This window comes from Pseudophryne corroboree, chromosome 7, assembly GCF_028390025.1.
Source record: "Pseudophryne corroboree isolate aPseCor3 chromosome 7, aPseCor3.hap2, whole genome shotgun sequence".
NCBI lineage: Eukaryota > Metazoa > Chordata > Amphibia > Anura > Myobatrachidae > Pseudophryne > Pseudophryne corroboree.
In genome coordinates, this window is record NC_086450.1 from 349,900,059 (window position 1) to 349,926,416 (window position 26,358).

Sequence of the window (26,358 nt, forward strand, 5' to 3'; positions counted from 1 at the left end):
TTTTTATTAAAACGTAGATTTCAAGTTACTCTTGATTTCCCTCAGAAATGCAGTAACAAGTGCTAAATGTAAATTAACATAGATGTGGCTTTCCTTAAAGTGGCCTATTTATTAAGTCTAAGGGGCCTATTTATCAAGGATCACATATTGAATGTGATCTAGACGGTATTATAACGATCATAAGCAATCAGAACGATGTGTAGCAGGCCGATCTGGCGGGCGACTGGACCCTGCCTACACACTTGCCAATGCAGGGTGTTGACAAAGGATGCCATGCTACATTCAGCAGAATGGCATCAGGGCTGTAACTAGCAGTTAGTGGTGCCTTGCCCACAGTGCATATGAACTGTGGGTGGAGTTCCGCCGCAGCATCCGCACAGCAGTGCTAACGGTCAATCAGTTTACAATGTGTAAAAGGGGGAACTACCTGGTGCAATGTGTAAAAGGGGGCACTACCTGGCACAATGTGTAAAAGGGAACTCTACCTGGCGCAGTGTGTAAAAGGGGGCTCTACCTGGTGCAATATGTAAAAGGTAATGCTACCTGGTGCAGTGCGTAAAATGGGGCTCTACCTGGCGCAATGTGTAAAAGGGGACTCTACCTGGGACAGTGTGTAAAAGGGGGCACAACCTGGTGCAATGTGTAAAAGGGGCTCTACCTGGCACTGTAAAAGGAGATTCTACCTGGTGCAATGTGTAAAAGGGGGCTCTACCTGGCACAGTATGTAAAAAGGGACTCTACTTGGAGCAGTGTGTAAAAGGGGACTCTACATGACACAGTGTGTTAAATGGGGCACTACATGGTGCAATGTGTAAATGGGGGCTTTACCTGGCGTAATGTATATAAGGGCTGTACCTGGTGTAATGTGTATAATGGTGTAATACTGTGTGGTGTAATTTGAATAATGGAGACTACTGCGCGGCGTAATATCAATTGGTATTATTTTGTGACTACGCCCCTTCACCATAAAGCCATGCCTCTATATTTTTGATGCGCGCCTTCGACGTGCGCTGTTCCTGTTTTAAATCTGGGGGGCACCAATTTCCTTTCTGGCACAGTTGCCTGAGAAAGGGTGTTGCCTGAGAAAGGGTGCTGCCATGAGAAAGGGTGCGGCCTGAGAAAGGGTATTACCTGAGAAAGGGTGCTGCCTGAGAAAGGGTGCTGCCTGAGAAAGGATGTTGCCATGAGAAAGGGTGCTGCCTGAGAAAGGGTATTGCCTGAGAAAGGGTGTTGTCTGAGAAAGGGTGTTGTCTGAGAAAGGGTGCTGCCATGAGAAAGGGTGTTGCCTAAGAAAGGGTACTGCCATGAAAAAGGGTGTTGCCATGGAAAGGGTGCTACCTGAGAAAGGGTATTGTCATGAGAAAGGGTGCTGCCATGAGAAAGGATGTTGCCTGAGAAAGGGTGCTGCTTGAGAAAAGATGCTGCCGTGAGAAAATAAGATTTTACTTACCGGTAAATCTATTTCTCGTAGTCCGTAGTGGATGCTGGGGACTCCGTAAGGACCATGGGGAATAGACGGGCTCCGCAGGAGACATGGGCACTTTAAGAAAGAATTTGGATTCTGGTGTGCTCTGGCTCCTCCCTCTATGACCCTCCTCCAGACCTCAGTTAGAGAAACTGTGCCCGGAAGAGCTGACAGTACAAGGAAAGGATTTTGGGAATCCAGGGTAAAACTCATACCAGCCACACCAATCACACCGTATAACTTGTGATAACTTTACCCAGTTAACAGTATGAACAAACACAGAGCATCAGATCAACCCTAATGCAACTATAACATAACCCTTATTTAAGCAATAACTATATACAAGCATTGCAGGAGAAGTCCGCACTTGGGACGGGCGCCCAGCATCCACTACGGACTACGAGAAATAGATTTACCGGTAAGTAAAATCTTATTTTCTCTAACGTCCTAGTGGATGCTGGGGACTCCGTAAGTGCCATGGGGATTATACCAAAGCTCCCAAACGGGCGGGAGAATGCGGATGACTCTGCAGCACCGAATGAGCAAACACAAGGTCCTCCTCAGCCAGGGTATCAAACTTGTAGAACTTTGCAAAGGTGTTTGAACCTGACCAAGTAGCCGCTCGGCAAAGCTGTAATGCCGAGACCCCTCGGGCAGCCGCCCAAGAAGAGCCCACCTTCCTTGTGGAATGGGCCTTAACTGATTTAGGCAGCGGCAACCCAGCCGCAGAATGAGCCTGCTGAATCGTGTTACAGATCCAGCGAGCAATAGTTTGCTTTGAAGCAGGCGCCCCAAGCTTATTGGAAGCATACAGGATAAACAAAGATTCTGTTTTCCTGACCTTAGCCGTTCTGGCTACATAAACCTTCAAAGCCCTGACCACATCCAGTGACTTGGAATCCTCCAAGTCAGTAGTAGCCACAGGCACCACAATATGTTGGTTTATATGAAAGGATGAAACCACTTTCGGCAGAAATTGTGGGCGGGTCCGCAATTCTGCTCTATCCACTTGGAAAACCAGATAAGGGCTTTTATGTGACAAAGCCGCCAATTCTGACACACGCCTAGCCGAAGCCAAGGCTAATAGCATGACCACCTTCCACGTGAGATATTTAAATTCCACCGTTTTGAGTGGTTCAAACCAGTGTGATTTCAGGAAACTCAACACCACGTTAAGATCCCAAGGTGCCACTGGAGGCACAAAAGGGGGCTGAATATGCAGCACTCCCTTTACAAACGTCTGAACTTCAGGCAGAGAAGCCAGTTCTTTTTGAAAGAAAATGGATAAGGCCGAAATCTGAACCTTAATGGAACCCAATTTAAGGCCCAAAGTCACTCCCGACTGTAGGAAGTGAAGGAAACGGCCCAGCTGGAATTCCTCCGTAGGGGCATTCCTGGCCTCACACCAAGCCACATATTTTTGCCATATACGGTGATAATGTTGAGCCGTCACGTCCTTCCTAGCCTTTATCAGCGTAGGAATAACTTCATCCGGAATGCCTTTTTCTGCTAGGATCCGGCGTTCAACCGCCATGCCGTCAAACGCAGCCGCGGTAAGTCTTGGAACAGACAGGGCCCCTGTTGCAACAAGTCCTGTCTTAGAGGCAGAGGCCACGGGTCCTGTGTGAGCATCTCTTGCAGATCTGGATACCAAGTCCTTCTTGGCCAATACGGAACAATGAGTATTGTTCTCACTCCTCTTTTTCTTATGATTCTCAGCACCCTGTGTATGAGAGGAAGAGGAGGAAATACATAGACCGACTGGAACACCCACGGTGTCACCAGTGCGTCCACCGCTATCGCCTGAGGGTCTCTTGACCTGGCGCAATATCTCTGTAGCTTTTTGTTGAGGCGGGATGCCATCATGTCCACCTGTGGCAGTTCCCACCGACTTGCAATCTGCGTGAAGACTTCTTGATGAAGTCCCCACTCTCCCGGGTGGAGGTCGTGCCTGCTGAGGAAGTCTTCTTCCCAGTTGTCCACTCCCGGAATGAACACTGCTGACAGTGCGCTTACGTGATTCTCCGCCCAGCGAAGAATTCTGGTGGCTTCTACCATCGCCACCCTGCTCCTTGTGCCGCCTTGGCGGTTTACATGAGCCACTGCGGTGATGTTGTCTGACTGAATCAGAACCGGTTGGTCGCGAAGCAGGGACTCCGCTTGACGCAGGGCGTTGTATATGGCCCTTAGTTCCAGGATGTTGATGTGAAGGCAAGTCTCCTGACTTGACCACAGCCCTTGGAAATTTCTTCCCTGTGTGACTGCCCCCCACCCTCGGAGGCTTGCATCCGTGGTCACCAGGACCCAGTCCTGAATGCCGAATCTGCGACCTTCGAGAAGGTGAGCACTCTGCAGCCACCACAGGAGAGACACCCTGGCCCTGGGGGATAGGGTGATCTACCGATGCATCTGAAGATGTGATCCGGACCACTTGTCCAACAGATCCCATTGAAAGGTCCTCGCATGGAACCTGCCGAAGGGAATGGCCTCGTATGATGCCACCATCTTTCCCAGGACTCGCGTGCAGTGATGCACCGACACCTGTTTAGGTTTTAATAGATCCCTGACCAGTGTCATGAGCTCCTGAGCCTTCTCCATCGGGAGATAAACCCTCTTCTGGTCTGTGTCCAGAATCATGCCCAGGAAAGGCAGACGAGTCGTAGGAATCAACTGCGACTTTGGATATTTAGAATCCAGCCGTGCTGTTGTAACACTTCCCGAGAGCATGCTACGCTGATCAGCAACTGCTCTCTGGACCTCGCCTTTATGAGGAGATCGTCCAAGTATGGGATAATTGTGACCCCTTGCTTCCGCAGGAGTACCATCATTTCCGCCATTACCTTGGTAAATATTCTCGGTGCCGTGGAGAGACCAAACGGCAACGTCTGAAATTGGTAATGACAATCCTGTACCACAAATCTGAGGTACGCCTGATGAGGTGGATAAATGGGGACATGAATGTATGCATCCTTTATGTCCAGAGACACCATAAAATCCCCCCCATCCAGGCTTGCGATGACCGCTCTGAGCGATTCCATCTTGAATTTGAACCTTTTCAGGTATACGTTCAGGGATTTTAAATTCAATATGGGTCTGACCAAACCGTCCGGTTTCGGTACCACAAACATGGTCGAATAATAACCCTTTCCTTGCTGAAGGAGGGGAACCTTGACCACCACCTGCTGAAGATACAATTTGTGAATTGCAGCTAACACTATTTCCCTCTCTAAGGGGGAAGCTGGCAAGGCCGATTTGAGGTATCGTTGAGGGGGCATCTCTTCGAATTCCAGCTTGTATCCCTGAGACACAATCTCTATCGCCCAGGCATCCACCTGGGAGTGAACCCACTTGTGGCTGAAATTTCGGAGACGCGCCCCCACCGGGCCTAGCTCCGCCTGTGGAGCCCCAGCGTCATGCGGTGGATTTAGTGGAAGCCGGGGAGGACTTCTGTTCCTGGGAACTAGCTGTGTTGTGCAGCTTCCTTCCTCTGTCCCTGCCTCTGGCAAGAAAGGACGCACCTCGGACTTTCTTGCCTTTTTGTGATCGAAAGGACTGCATTTGGTAATACGGTGCTTTCTTAGGTTGTGAGGAAACATATGGCAAAAAATTTGACTTTCCAGCAGTAGCTGTGGAGACCAGGTCCGAGAGACCCTCCCCAAACAATTCCTCACCCTTGTAAGGTAAAACCTCCATATGCCTTTTTGAGTCGGCATCACCTGTCCATTGCCGAGTCCACAGGTCCCTTCTGGCAGAAATCGACATTGCATTTATTCTAGAGCCCAGTAGGCTAATGTCTCTTTGAGCATCTCTCATATATAGGACAGCGTCTTTTATATGCCCCAGGGTCATTAATATAGTATCCCTGTCTTAGGTATCAAGTCCCTCAGATAAGGTATCCGTCCATGCTGCTACAGCGCTACACACCCAGGCCGACGCAATTGCCGGCCTTAGTAAGGTACCTGAATGTGTATAAATGGACTTCAGGGTACCCTCTTGCTTTCTATCCGCAGCATCTTTTAGGGTGGCCGTATCCTGTGACGGCAGGGCTACCCTCTTGGATAAGCGTGTTAAAGCTTTGTCCACCCTAGGGGAGGATTCCCAGCGTAACCTGTCCGTTGGCGGGAAAGGATACGCCATAAGCATCCGTTTGGAAATCTGCAGTTTTTTATCTGGAGATTCCCAAGCCTTTTCACATAACTCATTTAGCTCGTGTGAAGGGGGAAAGGTCACCACCTGCCTTTTTCCCCCATACATATGAACCCTCTTGTCTGGGACTGGGGTTTCCTCTGTGATGTGCAACACATCCTTAATTGCTATAATCATATAACGGATGGATTTAGCCAATTTTGGCTGTTACTTTGCATCATCGTAATCGACACTGGAGTCAGAGTCCATGTCGGTATCTGTGTCAACAATTTGGGATAGTGGGCGCTTCTGAGACCCTGACGGCCTCTGCGACATAGGATCAGGCATGGGCTGAGACCCTGACTGTCCTAAGGTTTCAGCTTTATCCAACCTTTTATGCAAGGAATTAACATTATCATTTAAAACCTTCCACATATCCATCCAATCAGGTGTCGGCGCCGTCGGCGGAGACACCACATTCATTTGCTCCCGCTCTGTTTCCACATAGCCTTCCTCGTCAAACATGTCAACACAAGCGTACCGACACACCACACACACAGGGAATGCTCTTTTTGAAGACAGTTCCCCCGCAAGGCCCTTTGGAGAGACAGAGAGAGAGTATGCCAGCACACACCCCAGCGCTATATAACCCAGGAATCACACAGTAACTTAGTGTTAACCCAGTAGTCGCTGTAATAATGATTTTTGCGCCTAATTATGTGCCCCCCCCCCCCTCTCTTTTTTACCCTCTTCTACCGTGTATCTGCAGGGGAGAGCCTGGGGAGCTTCCTCTCAGCGGAGCTGTGGAGAAAAAATGGCGCTGGTGAGTGCTGAGGAAGAAGCCCCGCCCCCTCAGCCGCGGGCTTCTGTCCCGCGTTTATGTACAATATTATGGCGGGGGCTCATACATATATACAGTGCCCAACTGTATATATGTCCAACTTTTGCCAAGAGGTTCTAATTGCTGCCCAGGGCGCCCCCCCTGCGCCCTGCACCCTTACAGTGACCGGAGTATGTGGGTGTAGTGTGGGAGCAATGGCACACAGCTGCAGTGCTGTGCGCTACCTCAGTGAAGACTGGAGTCTTCTGCCGCCGATTTCGAAGTCTTCTTGCTTCTTTCACCCGGCTTCTGTCTTCCGGCTCTGCGAGGGGGACGGCGGCGCGGCTCCGGGATCGGACGACAAAGGGTGAGATCCTGTGTACGATCCCTCTGGAGCTAATGGTGTCCAGTAGCCTAAGAAGCAGGACCTATCTGCAGAGAGTAGGGCTGCTTCTCTCCCCTCAGTCCCACGATGCAGGGAGTCTGTTGCCAGCAGAGCTCCCTGAAAATAAAAAAACCTAACAAAATACTTTCTTATAGCAAGCTCAGGAGAGCTCACTAAGTAGCACCCAGCTTGTCCGGGCACAGATTCAAACTGAGGTCTGGAGGAGGGTCATAGAGGGAGGAGCCAGAGCACACCAGAATCCAAATTCTTTCTTAAAGTGCCCATGTCTCCTGCGGAGCCCGTCTATTCCCCATGGTCCTTACGGAGTCCCCAGCATCCACTGGGACGTTAGAGAAAGTGTGCTGCCTCATAAAGGGTGCTGCCTAAGAAAGGATGTTGCCTGAGAAAGGGTGCTGCCTGAGAAAAGATGCTGCCATGAGAAAGTGCTTCCTCATAAAGGGTGCTGCCTAAGAAAGGATGTTGCCTGAGAAAGGGTGCTGCCTGAGAAAAGGTGCTGCCATGAGAAAGTGTGCTGCCTCATAAAGGGTGCTGCCTAAGAAAGGATGTTGCCTGAGAAAGGTTGTTGCCTGAGAAAGGGTGCTGCCATGAGAAAGGATATTGTCTGAGAAATGGTGCTTCCATGAGAAAGGGTGCTGTTTAATCCGAAACGTTCCTGTTATATGCTAAATGTACATTCTGTTGTTTCAGCATACCATCTGGAGTGCAGAGTGTTCCTCCTTGTTTTATTACTACTTAACCTCTGGCGCCTTGGATTGGAGAGCCCCTCTCCATTTTCTTTTAGAATATAATATTCATAGTGGAATTTCATTCCGCTATAGCCGAGCACTTGACATTAGTAATAGATTGGGAGCATCTCTCTGATTACAGAGAGGCAGGCTACATAATATCAATTTCAGCAGTGATGACAAAGGATCATACAATTGTTTAGGAAGCAGTTTTCTGGTGCTTTCCTTAGCAAACCGCTGTCATCTCACCTCACTTCACTTGTGTAGTGGGGTATAGGTATAAGGAAGCATAAATACAATGGATTTGCTGTGTGGATGTTGTCACGAACCGATCACTCACCTCTGCGGGTTCTGGGGTCCGTCGGTTGCCGGCGTGGTTGCTCGCGGTGCTGTTCGGCCGTGTGGGGACGTGGCGTGGTCATCGGCAGAGGTGATGCAGGTTCTGGGAGCTGGGAGTGCGGGGACCAAATGGCCAAAGGCACCTCTGTGTGTCTGTAGTATAGGGGGCGGCCATGTTGGAGACCAAATGAGCACCTGAGATCACTTGTTAAACACCTGTGAGTAAGTGTTAGCCAATCCCGTGCTTGTGCGGCGTAATATGAATTGGTATTATTTTGTGACCACGCCCCTTCCCGATAAAGCCATGCCTCTATATTTTTGACGCGCATCTTCGACGCGCACTGTTCCTGTTTTAAATCTGGGGGGGCACCAATTTTCTGGAAACCGGTAATTATAAACATGGACAGTGCCACTTTTAAGGAGCTAACATTTATTCTGGACACACAATAACGGGGGTATTAATAAGGACGGACACTTAATAACCTCAGAGACTGGTCCTAATCTAGAAACCGGCTTATTGGGAGGTGCAGGTGTTTTTTTGTGTGTACCTGGTTCAATTTAATGTCTTTATGTTGAATATATACTTTTCACTCTTTTTTTTAATTGTTATTAAATGTATATCTTTTACCCATGCAGGTATTTATTATTGTGAGAAAATTCTTAACTATTCATTAGCACTGACACATTTGCTTGTTTTTTTCTTTGTACACTGTGGGGTGTATTCAATTGCAGTCAGAAACTGCAGTCTACTGGAAAGAGGGCAGTATCCTACTTTTTTTAGGTCGGAAGGGATTCCGACCTATTCAATCGTGCCTACGTTTTTCCAGACAAGTCGGGAATTCCGACTTGTTGGAAAACACGTGGATCGGGGGAATAGCCGCTGATCCACGTGTTTTGTTGGAATCGGCGGCCAAATCCGACAGGTTTTGGCTCCATTTCCGACAATGTCAATCCGACTTTAATAAAAGTCGGATTGGCATTGTCATGAACGGCCAAATCCGCTCATTGAATACTGAGATGTCGGATCCTTTTCGTCGGAAAGGATCCGACATCTATTGAATACACTCCTGTATGGGATTGACTGTCCTGTTATTTGGCAGCTGCTCGAAATATACCTTGGTATTCACACTCTATAAAGGACGTAGGGCAGAGGTTCCCAAACTCAGTCCTCAAGGCACCCTAACAGTCCAGGTTTTAAGGATAACCATGCTTGGCCACAGGTGACTAAATTAGTACCTCAGTCAGTTTGATTTAGCCAGCTATGACCAGCCATGGATATCCTTAAAACCTTGACTGTTATGGGGAAATTTACTAAAGGTTTATTTTTAAAATCGACCAAAAACGATGTTGTATTTCCAGTGCCTAAACACACATTTTATTAATATTTGAAAATGAATATAAAAAAATCACCTGTTAGCAAATGTGTGTTTCAGCCCCTGAAACCTAACATCGATTGAGAACGATTTCCATCGATTTTAAGTCGATACAAATTGACCAAAATCCACTTTAAATACATTTCCCCCTTACGGTGCCTTGAGGACTGAGTTTGGGAACTACTGACATAGGGTAATGTCATTGCAAGTGATGGTTTGCCCACTTATCCTCTGTATACATCAGGGGCGTGCGGTGAGCTAAATGGCTCAGGAGGCACTGGCTAACCTCAGAGCCAGATTTACATGCAATATATGAGCCAAAGGGAACATCTGGGCATTATACACAGGTGCAGCATTATAAACGCCTGGAAATCTGGTGACCTGCCATTGACTTTTTACTCCAGAGTTTGGGCTATAAAAATTATTAGAATAATGCAAAGAAGATATTTCTAACAAATTATCAGTATTTTTCATATATTTTATTCAATCAAAACTCTGGTTTAAACGTAAGTATGACAGGAAAGTCTCTGCCTCACCTGCCTCACCCCACCGCACGTCACTGTACTATACGTATACTATACGTATACTATTCATGTGTGGACACTCCCAGTCCACTTTTAATGCACGTTATGCAGGATTTTAGTCCAAGATAGGCAAAAGTAGACACATCATTGGACAACCTCCTTAATTTTTCTCGATGGGAGGTTTCTGTCCTCCCTGAGCTTGCCGTTTTACATTTTTTAGTCCTGAAATCCTATTCATCAAAGCGTTATATTGTATCTTAAGTTACAAGGGTAAGGGGAAATCATAAATCATTACATTTTAATGTTTGATTTACATACAAACATTAGGAGACTGCACATTGTCTGATTGCAGGCGGATCTCTTGCACAAATGTGTAGCGTTGGTGTAAATGCACACTTATAGAGAGCCACATTTACTGTATGTCGGGGCAAGTAATGCAGCCAGTAAACTGCATGCAACTCCTTAAAAGGCCTAGGATTTGGAAATATAGCGCAGTTGTGAGCAAGTGAAAGAGTAAAGGGCCGTACACACTGGGAGATGTAATCGCCCAACGATATATGTAGGGCCCTTTAGTGTGCGCTCTCCACTTCTTTAAGTTAATTAAAATATCGTATCCTGCTAATCTAAATATGTTTATTTGACTTACTGAAACTACTGTAAATTGCATTTGTCATTGAAAACTCCAGGCAGCCCATAGAAATGTATAACTGTACATGCACACATAGAAATGAAAGGACGAATTGATGTACCAGTTGTTGTAAAGTGACCAATCGATCCTATTCTATCAAATATTAATTGAAACTACAAGAATGCGGTCAGACAATTACAGTGATTTCATAGTGGAGCCAATGCACATTACTCATAAGAGAAATGCAAGGAAAAGTATCACATTTCTGCTTACATATAGGGGATGTAGTTGCCATTCCAGCGTATGGGTTCCCGGCAGTCAGAAGACCGGCGCAGGAATCCCAACAGCAGTCAGAATGCCAATGGCGGAATCCCAGCAACAGGAATCCGAACATAAGTATCAGAGGAAGGTTTGGGTTAGGCTGCGGGGTGGAGGTTTATGGTTAAGCTGTGGGGAGGGGGGGGGGGTTAAGCTACAGGGGGGCTTAGGGTTAGGATGCTGGAAAGGAAGGTTAGGGGGAGGGAAGGGGGAAGGTTTGAATACTTACCCTAAAAGTGTGAGGATCCTGGCCATCAGGATGCTGGTGTTGGTCTTCTTCAACCCATATATAGAGCTGTACATATCTCTGGTCACAACATATGTGTCTGGATTACTACAGTGATCATCATTTGTGTTCTTGCTCATGTATGCTGCTATACTAGGCGTGTGGATGCTTAAGTACTGGTCTGCATGGGCCCCATTTGTGTGAATGTGAAAGGGTGAATCTTGCCAAATTCTGACTGTGTGAGAACGTATTTCCCCACCCTCTTTCTTCCACTCTGATAATAAATGTAGATGTGATCGGAATTTGTGCTACACAGATACAGTATGTTTATCTCAGCAACAGCCCCAGATTGCTCAGTTATCCCTTAGCTGCATACATTTCGCCCCCAAACTCTACACAGATTTGGCCATTCAGCATTCATGTCAAGCGGATGGTTACTCCCATGTTAGACATGTTATGGCCGAATAACTCACCCTAGAACATGTATTACCTTGAATATGAAGGTTCTGTTTGAATAGAAGGGAGGATACACACACTGTTTTAATTGGAATATATATTGTTGGACTTTTCTACCTCTCATAAATTATACTGGTAACCCATTGTGGTAAGGTGGATTTGGCTTTATCAAAGCCATTTTGGAAAATCGGCTTATGATGTAACAAGAGTTAACATCATCTAGTATTCTAAGGATGTTTATTGATTGGTACCCCTGATGAAGTCCCGTATATTTTACAGAGCACCTTAGTTTTTTTTTTTTGTATTTCTATGTTTGGTCCCCACCAGCAGGGGACTACCTAAAAGGTGCTGCTTAGGTTAAGCGCAAGGAAAGGTGTTGTCTTTTCTATGTATTACCTTGAATCCACATAATTCTGCTGCTGCTGATGATGATGATGATGATGATTATGCTGCAATACAAACTATACTTTGTTTGGGCTGTAAAACATAAATGTTTGCTTGTGTGATGTAACAATAACAATTTTGTTTGTTTGTTTTTTCATCTGAGTAACGTGAAATCCTATTTTCTAAAATGAAATCATAAACATGTCCACAATATTGAAACTCAATTTTAGAACACAGAAAAAATGTCATACTTTTTTACCACAGTTATTGCTTTCATTGTATGTTTATGGATAAAAGTTACATTTATCTCAAAAAACATTGTGATTTTTTATATTGTTTCCTATGTTCAAATTCAAAAGCAACTTTCACCTTTAACTTTGTTATAATAGTCAAATTAACTGAACATCCTTTTAGTTCAAGGTGGACTCGGAGCACAACATGAGTCATCCCCGGGGGCCGCAAGTGTTACCTCCACTGCCTGCGCTATCCGCCAGAGAGCCCTCAGAGCTGTTTCAGGTATGTTGGGACATGGAACTACTGACACCAATAAGCAACAGTTTAGTTTATTTTTCCCCAGCATCTGTTTCCAAGGTGACCACTGTGAAAAGCGAGACTAAGGTCACATTTAGAACAAATATTTAATAAGAACAAAGGAAATTGGTCTAAATTGGAACTTAGATATTGAAATCTTAATTTAGACTGTTGCTTGTCAGTTTAGGACACTGCAGTGAAGCAGAAAATTGTCTTGATTTATTAGATGATCGTCATATGTCTGTCTGGGCTATGCTAGTTCTAATATGCACCATCCTGGGAACATCTGCAAAAAACATCATGTAAGTGACTTGAGGTGCTGCACTGAGTATATATATATATATATATATATATATATATTACTAAATATAGATCATTAGTATGACATAAGTGGAAATTATAATTGCCAAACATATCTAAAATAAAAGTACACTCCCCCTCCTGGGATGCTGTCAGGATGACGGCTCCGAAAGGGCCAGGAGACCATCGCTGGAATCCAGACAGCTGGAATCCCAAGTAATTATAGCCGGCAGGTTAGGTTTAGGGCGGCCAAGGGAGGGGTGGTTAGGTTTAGACGCCAGACAGGGGGGTCAGGGTTGGGCTGCGGGGATGGGGTGGGGTGGGGGGGTATATCAGGTTTAGGCCGGGGGGAGGGACAGTTAGGGAGAGGCACCCTGGGGGGAGGGGGGGGGGAGGGTCAGGCAGAAAGGGTTAGGTTTAGGCAACGGGGATGGGGGGTTAGGTTTAGGCACCTCCAGGGGAGGTGGTTTGGGTCAGTCACTAAGGTGGGAGGTTAGGGTTAGGCTGTAGAAACAGAGGGTCAGGGGGTAGGGGAGAGGGGAAAATAGCCCACACTCACTGCTGTCAGTCTTTCACTCATCGGGATCCCGGCATCAGTATTCTGACTGCTTGGTTCCCGTAAGCCGCCATTTCATACTGAACCCCCCGTCCCAGCAGCTCTGGGCCTTCCCCTTCCCCCATGGATCCATACCAAACAGACACACCCCTATGTCTCTGTCCCAAAACCCCCTCTCCGTCCATGTCTCCTCCCCTGCACAGCTCCATCCCGAAAACCCCACCCCTCCCCAGCTACCATAATTAGTTTGGTTTTTGATAATCAGTTCTCGTTGTTACATGTACGTGCAGTTGTGTATATAGTATTTCTTAAAGCCTTGTTTTGCCCTTTTAAATATTGGGCATAAACATGATCAGAAGCGATGGGTTTTACAACCCCATAACACCATGGAAGAAGGCAGAAAATGGCCAGACTGAAGCCACAACACCTAACCAATCATGCGCTTGCTTGCCTTTTCAGAGCTCACACAACCTAAATACAGGATCAGACTTTATGCTGGGAATCTTGGGAAAAGTTCCCACAGAATGGAAGTTACCATGACTTTCAAGCTAAACCTGAAAATCAAATACAGTATTACTGTCATGTCAGAAAAACTGGATCATTTAAATGTGACAAGATCAGTAGTACTGTGGGGGTAATTCAGATCTGATCGCTGGGCTGCTAATTCTGCTGATAGCCGCCACCTCCAGGGGGATTAAAAAAATTTGCCGTGCTAGTGTGCGATCGCATGTGTATGCCGCGCTGCGAAAATCCACTTTGTGCAGTCTGTGCGCAGCCCAGGACTTACTCCCCCAGTGCAATGAGAACAGGCTGATCGAGGCCAGAGCTGACGTCACACACCTTCCCTAAAAACACTTGGTAACGCCTGCATTTCTCCCGACACTCCCTGTAAACGCTCAGTTGCCACCCAAAAACGGCCTCTTCCTGTCAATCACCTTGTGAACGCCCGTGTGAAAGGATTTTTTGCACCATCCCGTCACTGACCGGCGATGCCCGTTGTTGTTGTCCGACGTGCGTGCGCATTGCGGTGCATGCACATGTGCGGTTAGGACCTGATCGCCCACTGTGTGAAAACGTAGAGCAGCGATCAATCTGAATTACCCCGTGTCTTATTATTAACATTTATTTATACAGTGCAAACATACTCCACAGTCAAGGCCCATAAACAGCAGTAACATGCCTCCATTATGGGAAACTGAGGGCGCTGCCACCCCACCCCAAAATGGCAACAGACTGTCTATCACCTACATCGCAGGTCCCATTTGTGCACGCACTCAACGGGTCCTGCACATGAGCAAAGCACCGAGGTCCAATATACTGTACAATAACCACTTCACATCACCTCAGTCAGCTCATTCAATGTCCAAATTACATAAAATGTATATCAAGACAAAAAAAAAGTAAGAAGGTGCAGAACAAAACAAACACATTCACAACACTGAGTCGTTTGAGTAAGCAATTAATAATTCAAAATAAACCATTAACATCACTGTTCCAGGAGCATGTTACAAATGACAGTACTGTAACTCATTTCAGCAACTACATGTACGCAAAGTAAGCATAAGTGTATAGTGTATGGAGGTAATGCATGTACACAAAAGTGTTTATTGCCAAAAACTATAGCACCTACCAAGGTGCTCATGATGTTCAGTTGGTGCTGCACGGTGTCAGTGGGCACAGGTAGGCTGCACAGTACCAGGGTACACAGGGTGGAGGCACAGGGGGATACACGGTGTCTATGGGCACAGGTGGGCTGCACAGTGCCAGTGTGCACAGGGTGGGGGCACAGAGGGGATGCACTGTGTCAGTGGGCACAGGTGGGTTGTATAGTACCAGTGTACACAGGGTGGGGGCACAGGAGGGGTGCATGGTGTCAATAGGCATAGGTGGGATGCATAGTACCAGTATGCACAGAGTGGGGGAACAGGGAAGATGCACAGTGTCAGTGGGCACAGATGGGCTGCATAGTACCAGTGGCACAGGGTGGAGGCACAGGGGGTTACACAGTGTCAGTAGGCACAGGTTGGCTGATAGTATCAGTGTGTACACAGGGTGGGGGCACAGGGGGGATACACGGTGCCAGTGGGCACAGGTGGGCTGCATAGTACCAGTGTATACAAGGTGGGGGCACAGGGGGGCAGCTTTGTGCACAGGGTGCGGGAACAGGGGGATGCATGGTGTCATGTCATTTTGTCAAAATCAACCGAACATACACCAGGGGATGCGTTTATGTAGCTGGTGCATGTGATCCCGGCGGTCAGCATACCAACACCGGGATCCTGAAGACTCACAATGCCACCAGCCACAATTCCGACTAACAGGGGCTATTCCCACTCATAGTTGTCTACGGCACCCACAGCGTTTTCACTATTGTGTAGCTTATTGACCTAAAAACAGACTGAGATATGTATGATCTCGATCTGACATCAGGGAGAGGAGCAGTAAAGGAAAAAACAGGTGCTTGACACTTGGTGCGTGCAGTGTGCAGGCTCCTCAAGTCCAAAATGACTATACAGTATGAGTGGAATCTTTAAGCTCACTTAGAGCAGCTGGACTTCCAGCGTACAGCACTGCACTGAAAGTTGGTGTTCCAGTCATACTTCTGCGGAAATTGACTCTGCCCAAGTTATACAACAGAACCCGACTTAAAGTGACTACTCTGCAGAGGAACCTAATTGAGGCAGAAATTCTAACAGGATGTGGTGCAGGTGAGACTGTGTTTATACCTTGTATCCCCATCAAAGTTTCTTTTCAGTCCAAGCCCCTGCAGTTCCCGTAAGCATCTCCTTCGCTATGATGATCAACAGGTCACAGGGGCAAACACTCAGGGTTGCAGGCGTAGATCTTAGGAAATACAATAAATATAAAGGAGCGCTGAAACAAAGATATATTGTTCAATTACTAATAACAGTTTTATTTGAATACATTCCACATAGAACAACAGTTAAAAATGATTTAAAACCGTGCAATTACTTCAAACCCATGCTCCTGTCTCCATAAAACCGTCTCTCCTGACTTTATTAAATAGATATCTGCTTGTAACCAATTTGTATCTCAGTTCTCAAGTGGACACAAATGTCCCTTCAAAGCAGATTTTAACAGTCTCTGTAGTACCACTCGTAAACTTGTGTCCAAAAGCGGGGGAGAACGCTGTGATTGTGTGTGTGTCCACAGCGGTATGCTACGACCCGTGGTTGTTAGCAGCCGCAGTATGAGATGCTGATTACTCACGGCTGCCACGGCTTCAGCTTCTGTTACACGGGGAGCGGACCTCCTTAGCCAGGTACCGCTTCAGCTGTATCCCCGGTCAAATGGCTCGTTGGAGAGATAGTAGAGGCTATGGGCAGCCGGATACAAACAAAAGTGCCCTCCTTACGCGTTTCTCCGCCAGTAGGGCAAGCGGTTTCATCAGAGGAATTTCCTTGATGTATTAATTATTTTTTTTTAAAGCAGCTCCAGCCAATCATTATACTGATTACTTTAATTGCACTCAGTTGTTTAACTCTGCATACGTGACTTGTATAGCACATAAGATTGTCACTATTTAAACAAGCAAACATATATCTATTGCAACATTTCTTAACAGTTGTTCATAACAGTTTTAAATGGTTACCAATAGATTCCTTGGTGGTATATAATTTATAACCTATAATGGTATATTAATTGTACTTAAAAGTACAAATGTAAAAATAAAATAAAATAATATAAAATACTAAAACTGACCAGGAGACTAAAACACAATACTACATATATATATATATATATATATATATATATATATATAAGAAAATCCTCCCACAGCCCAGTACAGCGTCAATAGCTCAGAGGGTTTGTGTGGTGCATACAGCACATGGAGTCCAGGGTTTGAATCCATCCAGGATCTACTTTTCCAAATGTCATTCGATACATAAATTGAATATTCAATTTAATTTATAAAGATTTTCTTATATATAGAGCTACATTATAAAAAACATAAATAATACATATACTTGTTCACAAATTTCTCAAGCATGTAAATCTAATAACAGTAAATATGATGACTTGATTATATCTCTAGAGACATCTTGAACATAAAACATGCACAAAATGTACATGTCAATTATCATTATATCGTAACATATCTAATCTGATGAACAAATTAATATACTGCCACAACAACTCACTTATACTAATTAGATTGTATCTTAGGGACCATCTCAGAAACAATCATTATGTATATCATACATATCCAAAAAAAATTCATAAACTTTTACATAGATAGAGATTAACCACAGGCAGTTTGTAAATATAATGACCGTGGTTTACAAAGACATACTGAATAAATTATTTTTTTAGTTCTTAATTCACAGTTTCAATAGTTACCAATAACTCATTTGCCTTCCATAATCAAGTCTACATTCACTAATTACACTAATAAGGCACTTAAAGGATCATAAACAAAACAAAAAAAAAAAGGAAGAAAAAAAAGGGGGGGGGGGATTAAAGATGTTAGGATTAGCTGCTTCTTCCATGGGTAGCTTTGCATGGCTTGCTCATGTGTTAATACCCCCAAGCATCTTTTTGTGTTAGTCTCTGAAGAAAAACTGCATTTATTGTTTACAAAGAAATGTTGTGATCAGTGTGTACAATATAAAATATACATCACAATATTAGATGATACTACTGTCATTGTAAAATTAGTTCAGCTGAGCAATTACCGACATCCACGCGAGCAAAGCCGCAGGCAAATGTAAGTAATAAATTATATTCTGGTCTGAATGTAATAGTTTTAAATAAGAAGTGAAATCACATTACCCATGTAAAAGACAACAGGGGCCTCAAACTAGAAATAACCAGTCTTGGTCGGTCTGGTGGGTTGTGTGCATTGGCGTGCGCAGCACATTTTATTAGGGGGTGCACCGTCGGAGGGGTGTGTCTAGCACCACCTTTTGGGCGTGTTAGCACCATCTATTGACGTCAACGCAATATAAAATATCCACCCTTGTGCCAATCCTAATAAAGCAGATACATTTTCAGATGTTGTGGTGTGCACCAAACAAACACCCCTGATGGCACTCAGTGCAATTACACTGCTCCTCCTCAGCCTGGTCTGGCTGCCTCTCTCTTTCCCCTGCAAGCTGCAGCAGCTTACTTACAAGTCAGTCACTCACTGACACTGACAGTCGCAGACTAGTACTGCTGCTGCTGGAAAAACGAGTGACGTGTCAATGCTACTGCCAACCGCCTGCCAGTATTGAATCTGTCTTCCTAAGAGGAACGCTGGCTGCATGCTGATCCTCATCAGTGTCTGGCGTTGGCATAACATAGAAGGAGAGAGGTGGGCATGTGGCGGGTGGGCGGTAGCATCCTTGATTAACCCAGGCGTCCGGTCAATAATGCAGTCCTGACAGGGTAGACAGAGGGGACAGTAATCAGCCTGCTCGCGATCGCTGCATCAGGCACGTGAGATCGGTGTGCCAGACATTAGGGGGTGCCTGTGCGCACCAGGCACCCCCCCTGCGCACACCTATGGTTGTGTGAGGTCATGCTGTGATGTCATAATGGCAACTGCCTATATCAGGGCTGTGCTGTTGCTGTCTCTCGCATATACCTCCAGAGGCCTGGTACGGCACAGCACACCGGCAGAAGGTTAGTGACTGGACAAAGATAAGGGCAGTTTAGTTTGAAGCGTCGACAGACTTTTAGCATGACTACTATAATATATTACTTACTGTATGACCTTGGGGACAACATGGTATTGGATAAAAACAAAATCTCACACCTACTGGGACAGTTCCATTACTTAACAACCACAAGCGGCTGCAAATGGGTTATTGGAGATATTTGAAGATTGCTGTCTAGATGGGCCTATGCTGTTCCTAATTAAGGGGTCTATTCATGAAAAAGTGAATGGTGGAGAAGTGAGCCAGCGGAGAAGTTGCCCATGGCAACCAAACAGCTTTGAAGTAACATTTATAATTTGCATACTATAAAATTATACAGAGCAGCTGTTGCCATGGGCAACTTCTCCCTTGACTCACTCCTCCACACTTATCACTGCTTCATGAATAGACCCCTAAGGGGGACATGTATAAAGCAGTGATAAAAGTGGAGAAGTGAGCCAGTGGAGAAGTTGCCCATGGCAATCAATCAGCTGCTCTATATACTTTTATAGTATGCAAATTATAAATGTTACATCAATGCTAATTGGTTGTCGTGGGCAACTTTTCCACTGGCTTACTACTCCACTTTTATCACTGCTTAATACATGTCCCCCTAAATCCTTTATGTGTAGCTGCACCTATGACATCTCCTTGGACTTGTTTGGTGAGCCTTTAATGTTGCAAATTAATGCCCATATTTATCAAGCCTTGGAGAGTGATATATTGCACGGCGATAAAGTACCAACCAATCAGCTCCTAACTGTCATTTCTCTTACGTCCTAGAGGATGCTGGGGACTCCGTAAGGACCATGGGGGGGGTATAGACGGGCTCCGCAGGAGACATGGGCACTATAAAGAACTTTTAGTATGGGCGTGCACTGGCTCCTCCCTCTATGCCCCTCCTCCAGACCTCAGTTAGATTTTGTGCCCAGAGGAGATAGGGTGCATTACAGGGGAGCTCTCCTGAGTTTCTCTGAAAAAGAATTTTGTTAGGTTTTTTATTTTCAGGGAGCACTGCTGGCAACAGGCTCCCTGCATCGTGGGACTGAGGAGAGAGAAGCAGACCTACTTAAGTGATAGGCTCTGCTTCTTAGGCTACTGGACACCATTAGCTCCAGAGGGAGTCGGAACGCAGGTCTCACCCCGCAGTTCGTCCCAGAGCCGCGCCACCGTCCTCCTCGCAGAGCCGGAAGGTAGAAGCTGGGTGAGTATAAGAAGAAAAGAAGACTTCAAGGCGGCAGAAGACCAGATCTTCACTGAGGTAAGCACGCAGCGGTAACGCTGCACGCCATTGCTCCCACACACTACACACACGGAACAGGCACTGATGGGTGCAGGGCGCAGGGGGGGCGCCCTGGGCAGCAATAAACCTCTGGACTGGCAATAAGGGTACATTAGGCTGCGGAGGCAGTAAATGCAGAGATCCCCCGCCATTTTTTGTATATTGAAGCGGGACCGAAGCCCGCCGCTGGAGGGGGCGGAGCTTGATCCCTCAGCACTAACAGCGCCATTTTCTTCACAGAACGCTGCAGAGAAGCTGGCTCCCCGGACTCTCCCCTGCTGAACTCGGTGACAGAGGGCTGAAATGAGGGGGGGGGGGGTATTTTTAAGGCGCAGTGAGTGTATACACATTGATTATATATATATATAAAAAGCGCTATCTGGGTTTTATTCCAGTGTCAGTTGGCGCTGGGTGTGTGCTGGCATACTCTCTCTCTGTCTCTCCAAAGGGCCATGTTGGGGAATTGTCCCCTTATAGATATATCCCTGTGTGTGTGTGTGGGTGTCGGTACGTGCGTGTCGGCATGTCTGAAGCGGAAGGCTCGTCCAAGGAGGAGGTGGAGAAGATGAGTGGTGTGTCTCCGTCGGCAATGCCGACTCATGATTGGATGGACATGTGGCATATGTTAAATGCAAGCGTAGCCTCATTACATAAGAGACTGGACAAAGCAGAGTCCAGGGAGAAAGCAGGGAGTCAATCCACGGATTGGACTGGGTCACAGGGCCCCTCTGGGTCTCAAAAACGTCCCCTATCCCAAATAATAGACACTGGTACCGACACGGATTCTGACTCCAGTGTCGACTACGATGATGCAAAATTACACCCAAGGGTGGCAAAAAGTATTCAGTGTATGATTATTGCAATAAAGGATATTTTGCATATCACTGGTGACCCCTCTGTCGCGGACATGAGGGTATGCATGTATAAGGAAAAGAAACCTAAGGGAACCTTTCCCCCATCCCATGAGCTTAACGAGTTATTTGAAAAAGCTTGGGAAACTCCAGATAAAAAAACTGCAGATACCCAAAAGGGTTCTTATGGCGTATCCTTTTCCTGCACAGGACAGGGTACATTGGGAATCCTCTCCCAGGGTGGACAAGACTTTAACACGCCTGTCCAAGAAGGTGGCGCTACCGTCTCCGGACACGGCAGCCCTCAAGGTGTTATGAGCCACGGCTGTGGGTCATTCCTGTTTTGCATGTCGGTTAGGTATTTTATGTTTATACGTTGTCTTGCAGGCCAGGATTTCCCGTTGCTCTGTTTAAGAATACTCTTGGTTGCTGCCGCTGGTGAGTCTGTGTAATTGCAGCTCGTTCCCATGTGTTCAGCCTCACCTGGCTGCTAATTGCATCTTGTCAGTTTGGAGTCTTGCAACAGGGCAGCTGCATTATATTATTAATTAGGCCTCTCTGTTATATGCTGGCTCAGTGCAATTCACAGACGCTGGTGATATTTCTTGGTTTCCAGTCTGCTTGAGTTCTGAGCTTGTTCCTGCCAATTCCTGAGCTCCTGTGTAGCAGTGTCTGTCGAACTGCTTCCTGTGTCGATTCCTGTGTCAGTCCCTGTGTCGATTCCTGTGTCTGATCCCGTGTCCTGCCGTGAAGTGTTCCTGTACTAAGGTCCAGTGCCTTTGCCTGTGCCTGGTCAAGTTTCTGGCTTCTTGGTGTCCACCGGTCTGTCGTTTGAGATTCTGCCTGTTCTCCAGTTCTAAGAGTCTGTGTCAGCAGCATTGGGAGTTCCTGTCTGTTTGCCAGTATTCGTACCGGTTCCGTGAGTAGCGGCTCTGCCGCTGTATTCCGTCATTATTTCTGTCACTGGTGTTTTGCAGAGGGTTCTGCTTATGCTGTCACCGCCGGTACACAAAAGTATTGTGTCGGCGTGTGGTCAGCATTTCCTTTGTTGTTCTTTTCCTTTGGCGGCAAGTCGCACATACATTTGGTTTTAGGCTAGTTAGTAGCCCCTGGCTTTGGTTGTTTCAGTAAGAGGGCCCCTTGTTATCACACTGTCTCGGTACACTCTTTGTCTCTCATTAAGACCTGAGGGGGCATCGAAGTTGGGCAGACGTAATACGCCCTTCAAACGCGGCTGCCATGGGCTCAAGCAACCATAGTCTCGCAAGAGTGTACTGACAGCACGGGCGAGACAATGGAGATAGGGCGCCAGGGGCTAATCCCTTTCCATTCCCCCTTTCCCAGCATTACGTCCTGGTGCTCTGGACTCACTTCATAACATCTCCCTTGTTCTGAGCACCAGGAACCTAACACAAGGATCCTGCTGATCGCAGATAGGAGACTACTTTAAAGTATATTTATGCGCATACAGGTGCTTTGCTCAGACCGGCAATAGCATCGGCATGGGTATGTAGCGCAGTTGCAGCATGGACAGATACCTTGTCAGCTGACCTGGATACCTTAGACAGGGATACCATTTTATTGACCTTAGCCCACATTAAAGACGCAGTCCTATACTGTATATGAGGGACGCTCAAAGAGACGTTGGGCTGCTGGGTTCCTGAGCCAATGCCATGGCTATTTCTGCGAGACGAGCTCTATGGACCCGCCAATGGATGGGTGATGCCGACTCAAAGAAGCATATGGAGGTTTTACCTTACAAGGGTGAAGTGTTGTTTGGGGATGGGCTCGCGGACCTGGTTTCCACAGCTACCGCGGGTAAATCTACCTTTTTACCTTTTGTTCCCTAACAGCAAAAGAAAACTCCACAGTATCAGATGCAGTCCTTTCGGTCGCATAAGTCCAGAAGAGGTCGGGGCTCCTCCTTCCTTGCCAGAAGTAAGGGTAGAGGAAAAAGAACACCTGCTTCGGCTAGTTCCCAGGAGCAGAAGTCCTCCCCGGCTTCTACAAAATCCACCGCATGACGCTGGGGCTCCCCTAAGGGAGTCCGCACCAGTGGGGGCACGCCTTCGACTTTTCAGCCAGATCTGGGTTCTTTTAGACGTGGATCCTTGGGCGATGGAAATTGTTTCCCAAGGCCACAAGCTGGAATTTGAAGAGGTGCCCCCTCGCCGATTTTTCAAGTCGGCCTAGCCAGCTTCACCCCCGGAGAGGGAAGTAGTGTTAGCTGCAATTCAAAAGCTGTGTCAACAGCAAGTGGTTGTCAAGGTTCCCCTGGTCCAACAGGGAAAAGGGTATTATTCAACCCTGTTTGTGGTCCCGAAGCCGGATGGTTCGGTCAGACCCATTTTAAATCTAAAATCCCTAAACCTGTACTTGAAAAAGTTCAAATTCAAGATGGACTCACTCCGAGCTGTAATATCCAGCCTGGAAGGGAGAGATTTTATGGTGTCACTAGACATAAAGGATGCATACCTTCATGTCCCCATATATCCCCCTCATCAGGAGTACCTGAGATTCGCTGTACAGGACCGTCATTACCAGTTTCAGACGTTGCCGTTTGGGCTTTCCGCGGCCCCGAGGCTTTTCACCAAGGTAATGGCGGAGATGATGGTGCTCCTGCGCAGGCAGGGAGTCACAATTATCCCATACTTGGACGATCTCCTGATAAAGGCGAGATCGAGAGATCAATTGCTGAAGAGCGTGTCGCTCTCCCTGAAAGTGCTGCAACAGCACGGTTGGATTCTCAATCTGCCAAAGTCACAATTGGTTCCAACGACTCGGCTATCATTCCTAGGCATGATTCTGGACACGGAACAAAAGAGGGTTTTTCTCCCATTGGAAAAAGCCCAGGATCTCCAGAACATGGTCAGGGACCTGCTAAAACCAAAAAGAGTGTCTGTTCATCAATGCACTCGAGTTCTGGGAAAAATGGTGGCAGCCTATGAGGCCATCCCCTTCGGCAGGTTTCATGCGAGGACTTTTCAGTGGGACCTTCTGGACAAGTGGTCCGGATCCCATCTACAAATACATCAGAAAATAACCCTGTCCCCCATGGCCAGGGTGTCTCTCCTGTGGTGGCTGCAGAGTGCTCACCTTCTAGAGGGTCGCAGGTTCGGCATACAAGACTGGGTTCTGGTGACCACGGATGCGAGCCTCCGAGGATGGGGAGCAGTCGCCCAAGGAAGAAATTTTCAGGGACTATGGTCAAGCCAGGAGGCTTGTCTACACATCAACATACTGTAATTGAGGGCCATATACAACGCCTACGACAAGCGCAGAATCTTCTTCGCAACCTACCGGTTCTGATTCAATCAGACAACGTCACAGCCGTGGCTCATATAAACCGCCAAGGCGGGACAAGGAGCAGAGTGGCGATGGCGGAAGCCGCCAGGATTCTTCGCTGGGCGAAAAATCACGTAAGCGCTCTGTCAGCTGTCTTCATTCCGGGAGTGGACAACTGGGAAGCAGACTTCCTCAGTAGACACGATCTCCATCCAGGAGAGTGGGGACTTCATCAAGAAGTTTTTGCAGAGATAACAAGTCTTTGGGGAATTCCTCAAATAGACATGATGGCGTCGCGCCTCAACAAGAAGCTTCGGAGGTATTGTGCCAGGTCACGGGACCCTCAGGCAGTAGCAGTAGATGCCCTGGTGACACCATGGGTGTTTCAGTCGGTCTATGTGTTTCCTCCTCTTCCTCTCGTCTCAAAAATATTGAGAATCATAAAACAAAAAAGAGTGCAGACAATACTCATTGTTCCAGATTGGCCTCGAAGGGCCTGGTACTCATATTTTCAGGAAATGCTCACAGAAGATCCGTGGCCTCTTCCTCTCAGGGAGGACCTGTTACAGCAGGGGCCCTGCGTGTTCCAAGACTTACCGCGGTTACGTTTGACGGCATGGCGGTTGAACACCGAATCCTAGCTGGGAAGGGTATTCCGGAGGAAGTCATCCCTACACTGATAAAGGCTAGGAAGGAGGTGACGGCAAAGCATTATCACCGTATCTGGAGGAAGTATGTATCTTGGTGTGAAGCCAAGAATGCTCCTACGGAAGATTTCCATCTGGGCCGGTTTCTCCACTTTCTACAGACAGGAGTGGATATGAGCCTGAAGTTAGGCTCCATTAAGGTACAGATTTCGTCCCTATCTATATTGTTTCAGAAGGAATTGGCTTCTCTCCCAGAAGTTCAGACGTTTGTGAAGGGAGTGCTGCACATCCAGCCCCCCTTTGTGCCCCCAGTGGCACCGTGGGACCTTAACGTGGTGTTAAGTTTCCTGAAATCTCACTGGTTTGAGCCTCTTCAAACGGTTGAATCAAAATTTCTCACGTGGAAGGTGGTCATGTTATTGGCCTTGGCATCTGCAAGGCGGGTGTCTGAATTGGCGGCCTTGTCCCACAAGAGCCCCTATTTGATTTTCCATGTGGATAGAGCAGAGTTGAGGACGCGTCCTCAATTTTTGCCTAAGGTGGTTTCTTCATTTCATATGAACCAACCTATTGTGGTGCCTGTGGCTACGGGGGACTGGAAGGACTCCAAGTCCCTGGATGTAGTCAGGGCCTTAAAGATTTATGTAGCCAGGACGGCTAGGGTTAGGAAAACAGAGGCTCTGTTTGTCCTGTATGCATTCTAGAAAGAGAAAAGAAGACTCTATCTTGGGGGCACTCTTTGAAATATAAATAGGGCCAGATATACCCTTAGGTATCATTAAAATATAACCTTTAATTGTATCTTTAAAATTAATAGGAATTTGAAAAGGAAAAATATATAAACACACACACGGGTTTATTCATATACACCTTGGGATCACTTGTCTATCACAAGGAGTTCAAAGAACACTGATTGCTCACTATGGAGCTTATTGGTTCAGAGAACACTGATTGCTCACCGAGGAGCTTGTTTTAATTATTTTTATTCAGATTTTTTTATAACCAATTATGATCTCTCACTGTTTAAACAACCATATCATGAATAGGTATTGATTTACCGAACGTCAGCTCCTATATTCTCAAACACATGTATAATTATAAAAATTCAAAATTTGCCCAAATGGTATATACACAGTGTTGAGAGATGCAGAATGCCCATCATATTGATATGGTATCTTATGCGCTCATTAGTAGCCCGACATAAATAGTTGGTATAGAGAGAAAAAAGGAAAGAGTAAAAAAGATGATCAGTATGCCATGGTACATTGCTTCTACTGTCTCACCGTCATGAGCTCAAGGTTTTTGTTAGCTCAGCGGCCGGTGGATGAGAGGGCAGCGACCTTGAAATTTCTGACCAGAAAGAGGATAAGTGGCCGTACTGCTTTCCCTGTTAGAGCGGATGGGATGTCTCGATATCCTAGGACATTGCAGGACACTGCACCGCAATCCAGGGATGAGTGTTAACCGAAATTGAG

The 26,358-nt window shown here is 46.5% G+C and overlaps 1 protein-coding gene across 1 annotated transcript in view; it reads left to right on the forward strand.

The window, feature by feature from the left end:
• Positions 1-26,358, forward strand: part of DNAH3 (dynein axonemal heavy chain 3) — a 952,415-nt gene that overhangs the window by 111,607 nt on the left and 814,450 nt on the right. Inside the window, exon 2 of the mRNA XM_063934423.1 lies at positions 12,204-12,305. Coding sequence (XP_063790493.1) covers positions 12,204-12,305 — 102 coding nt within the window. The remainder of the gene's footprint in view (positions 1-12,203; positions 12,306-26,358) is intronic.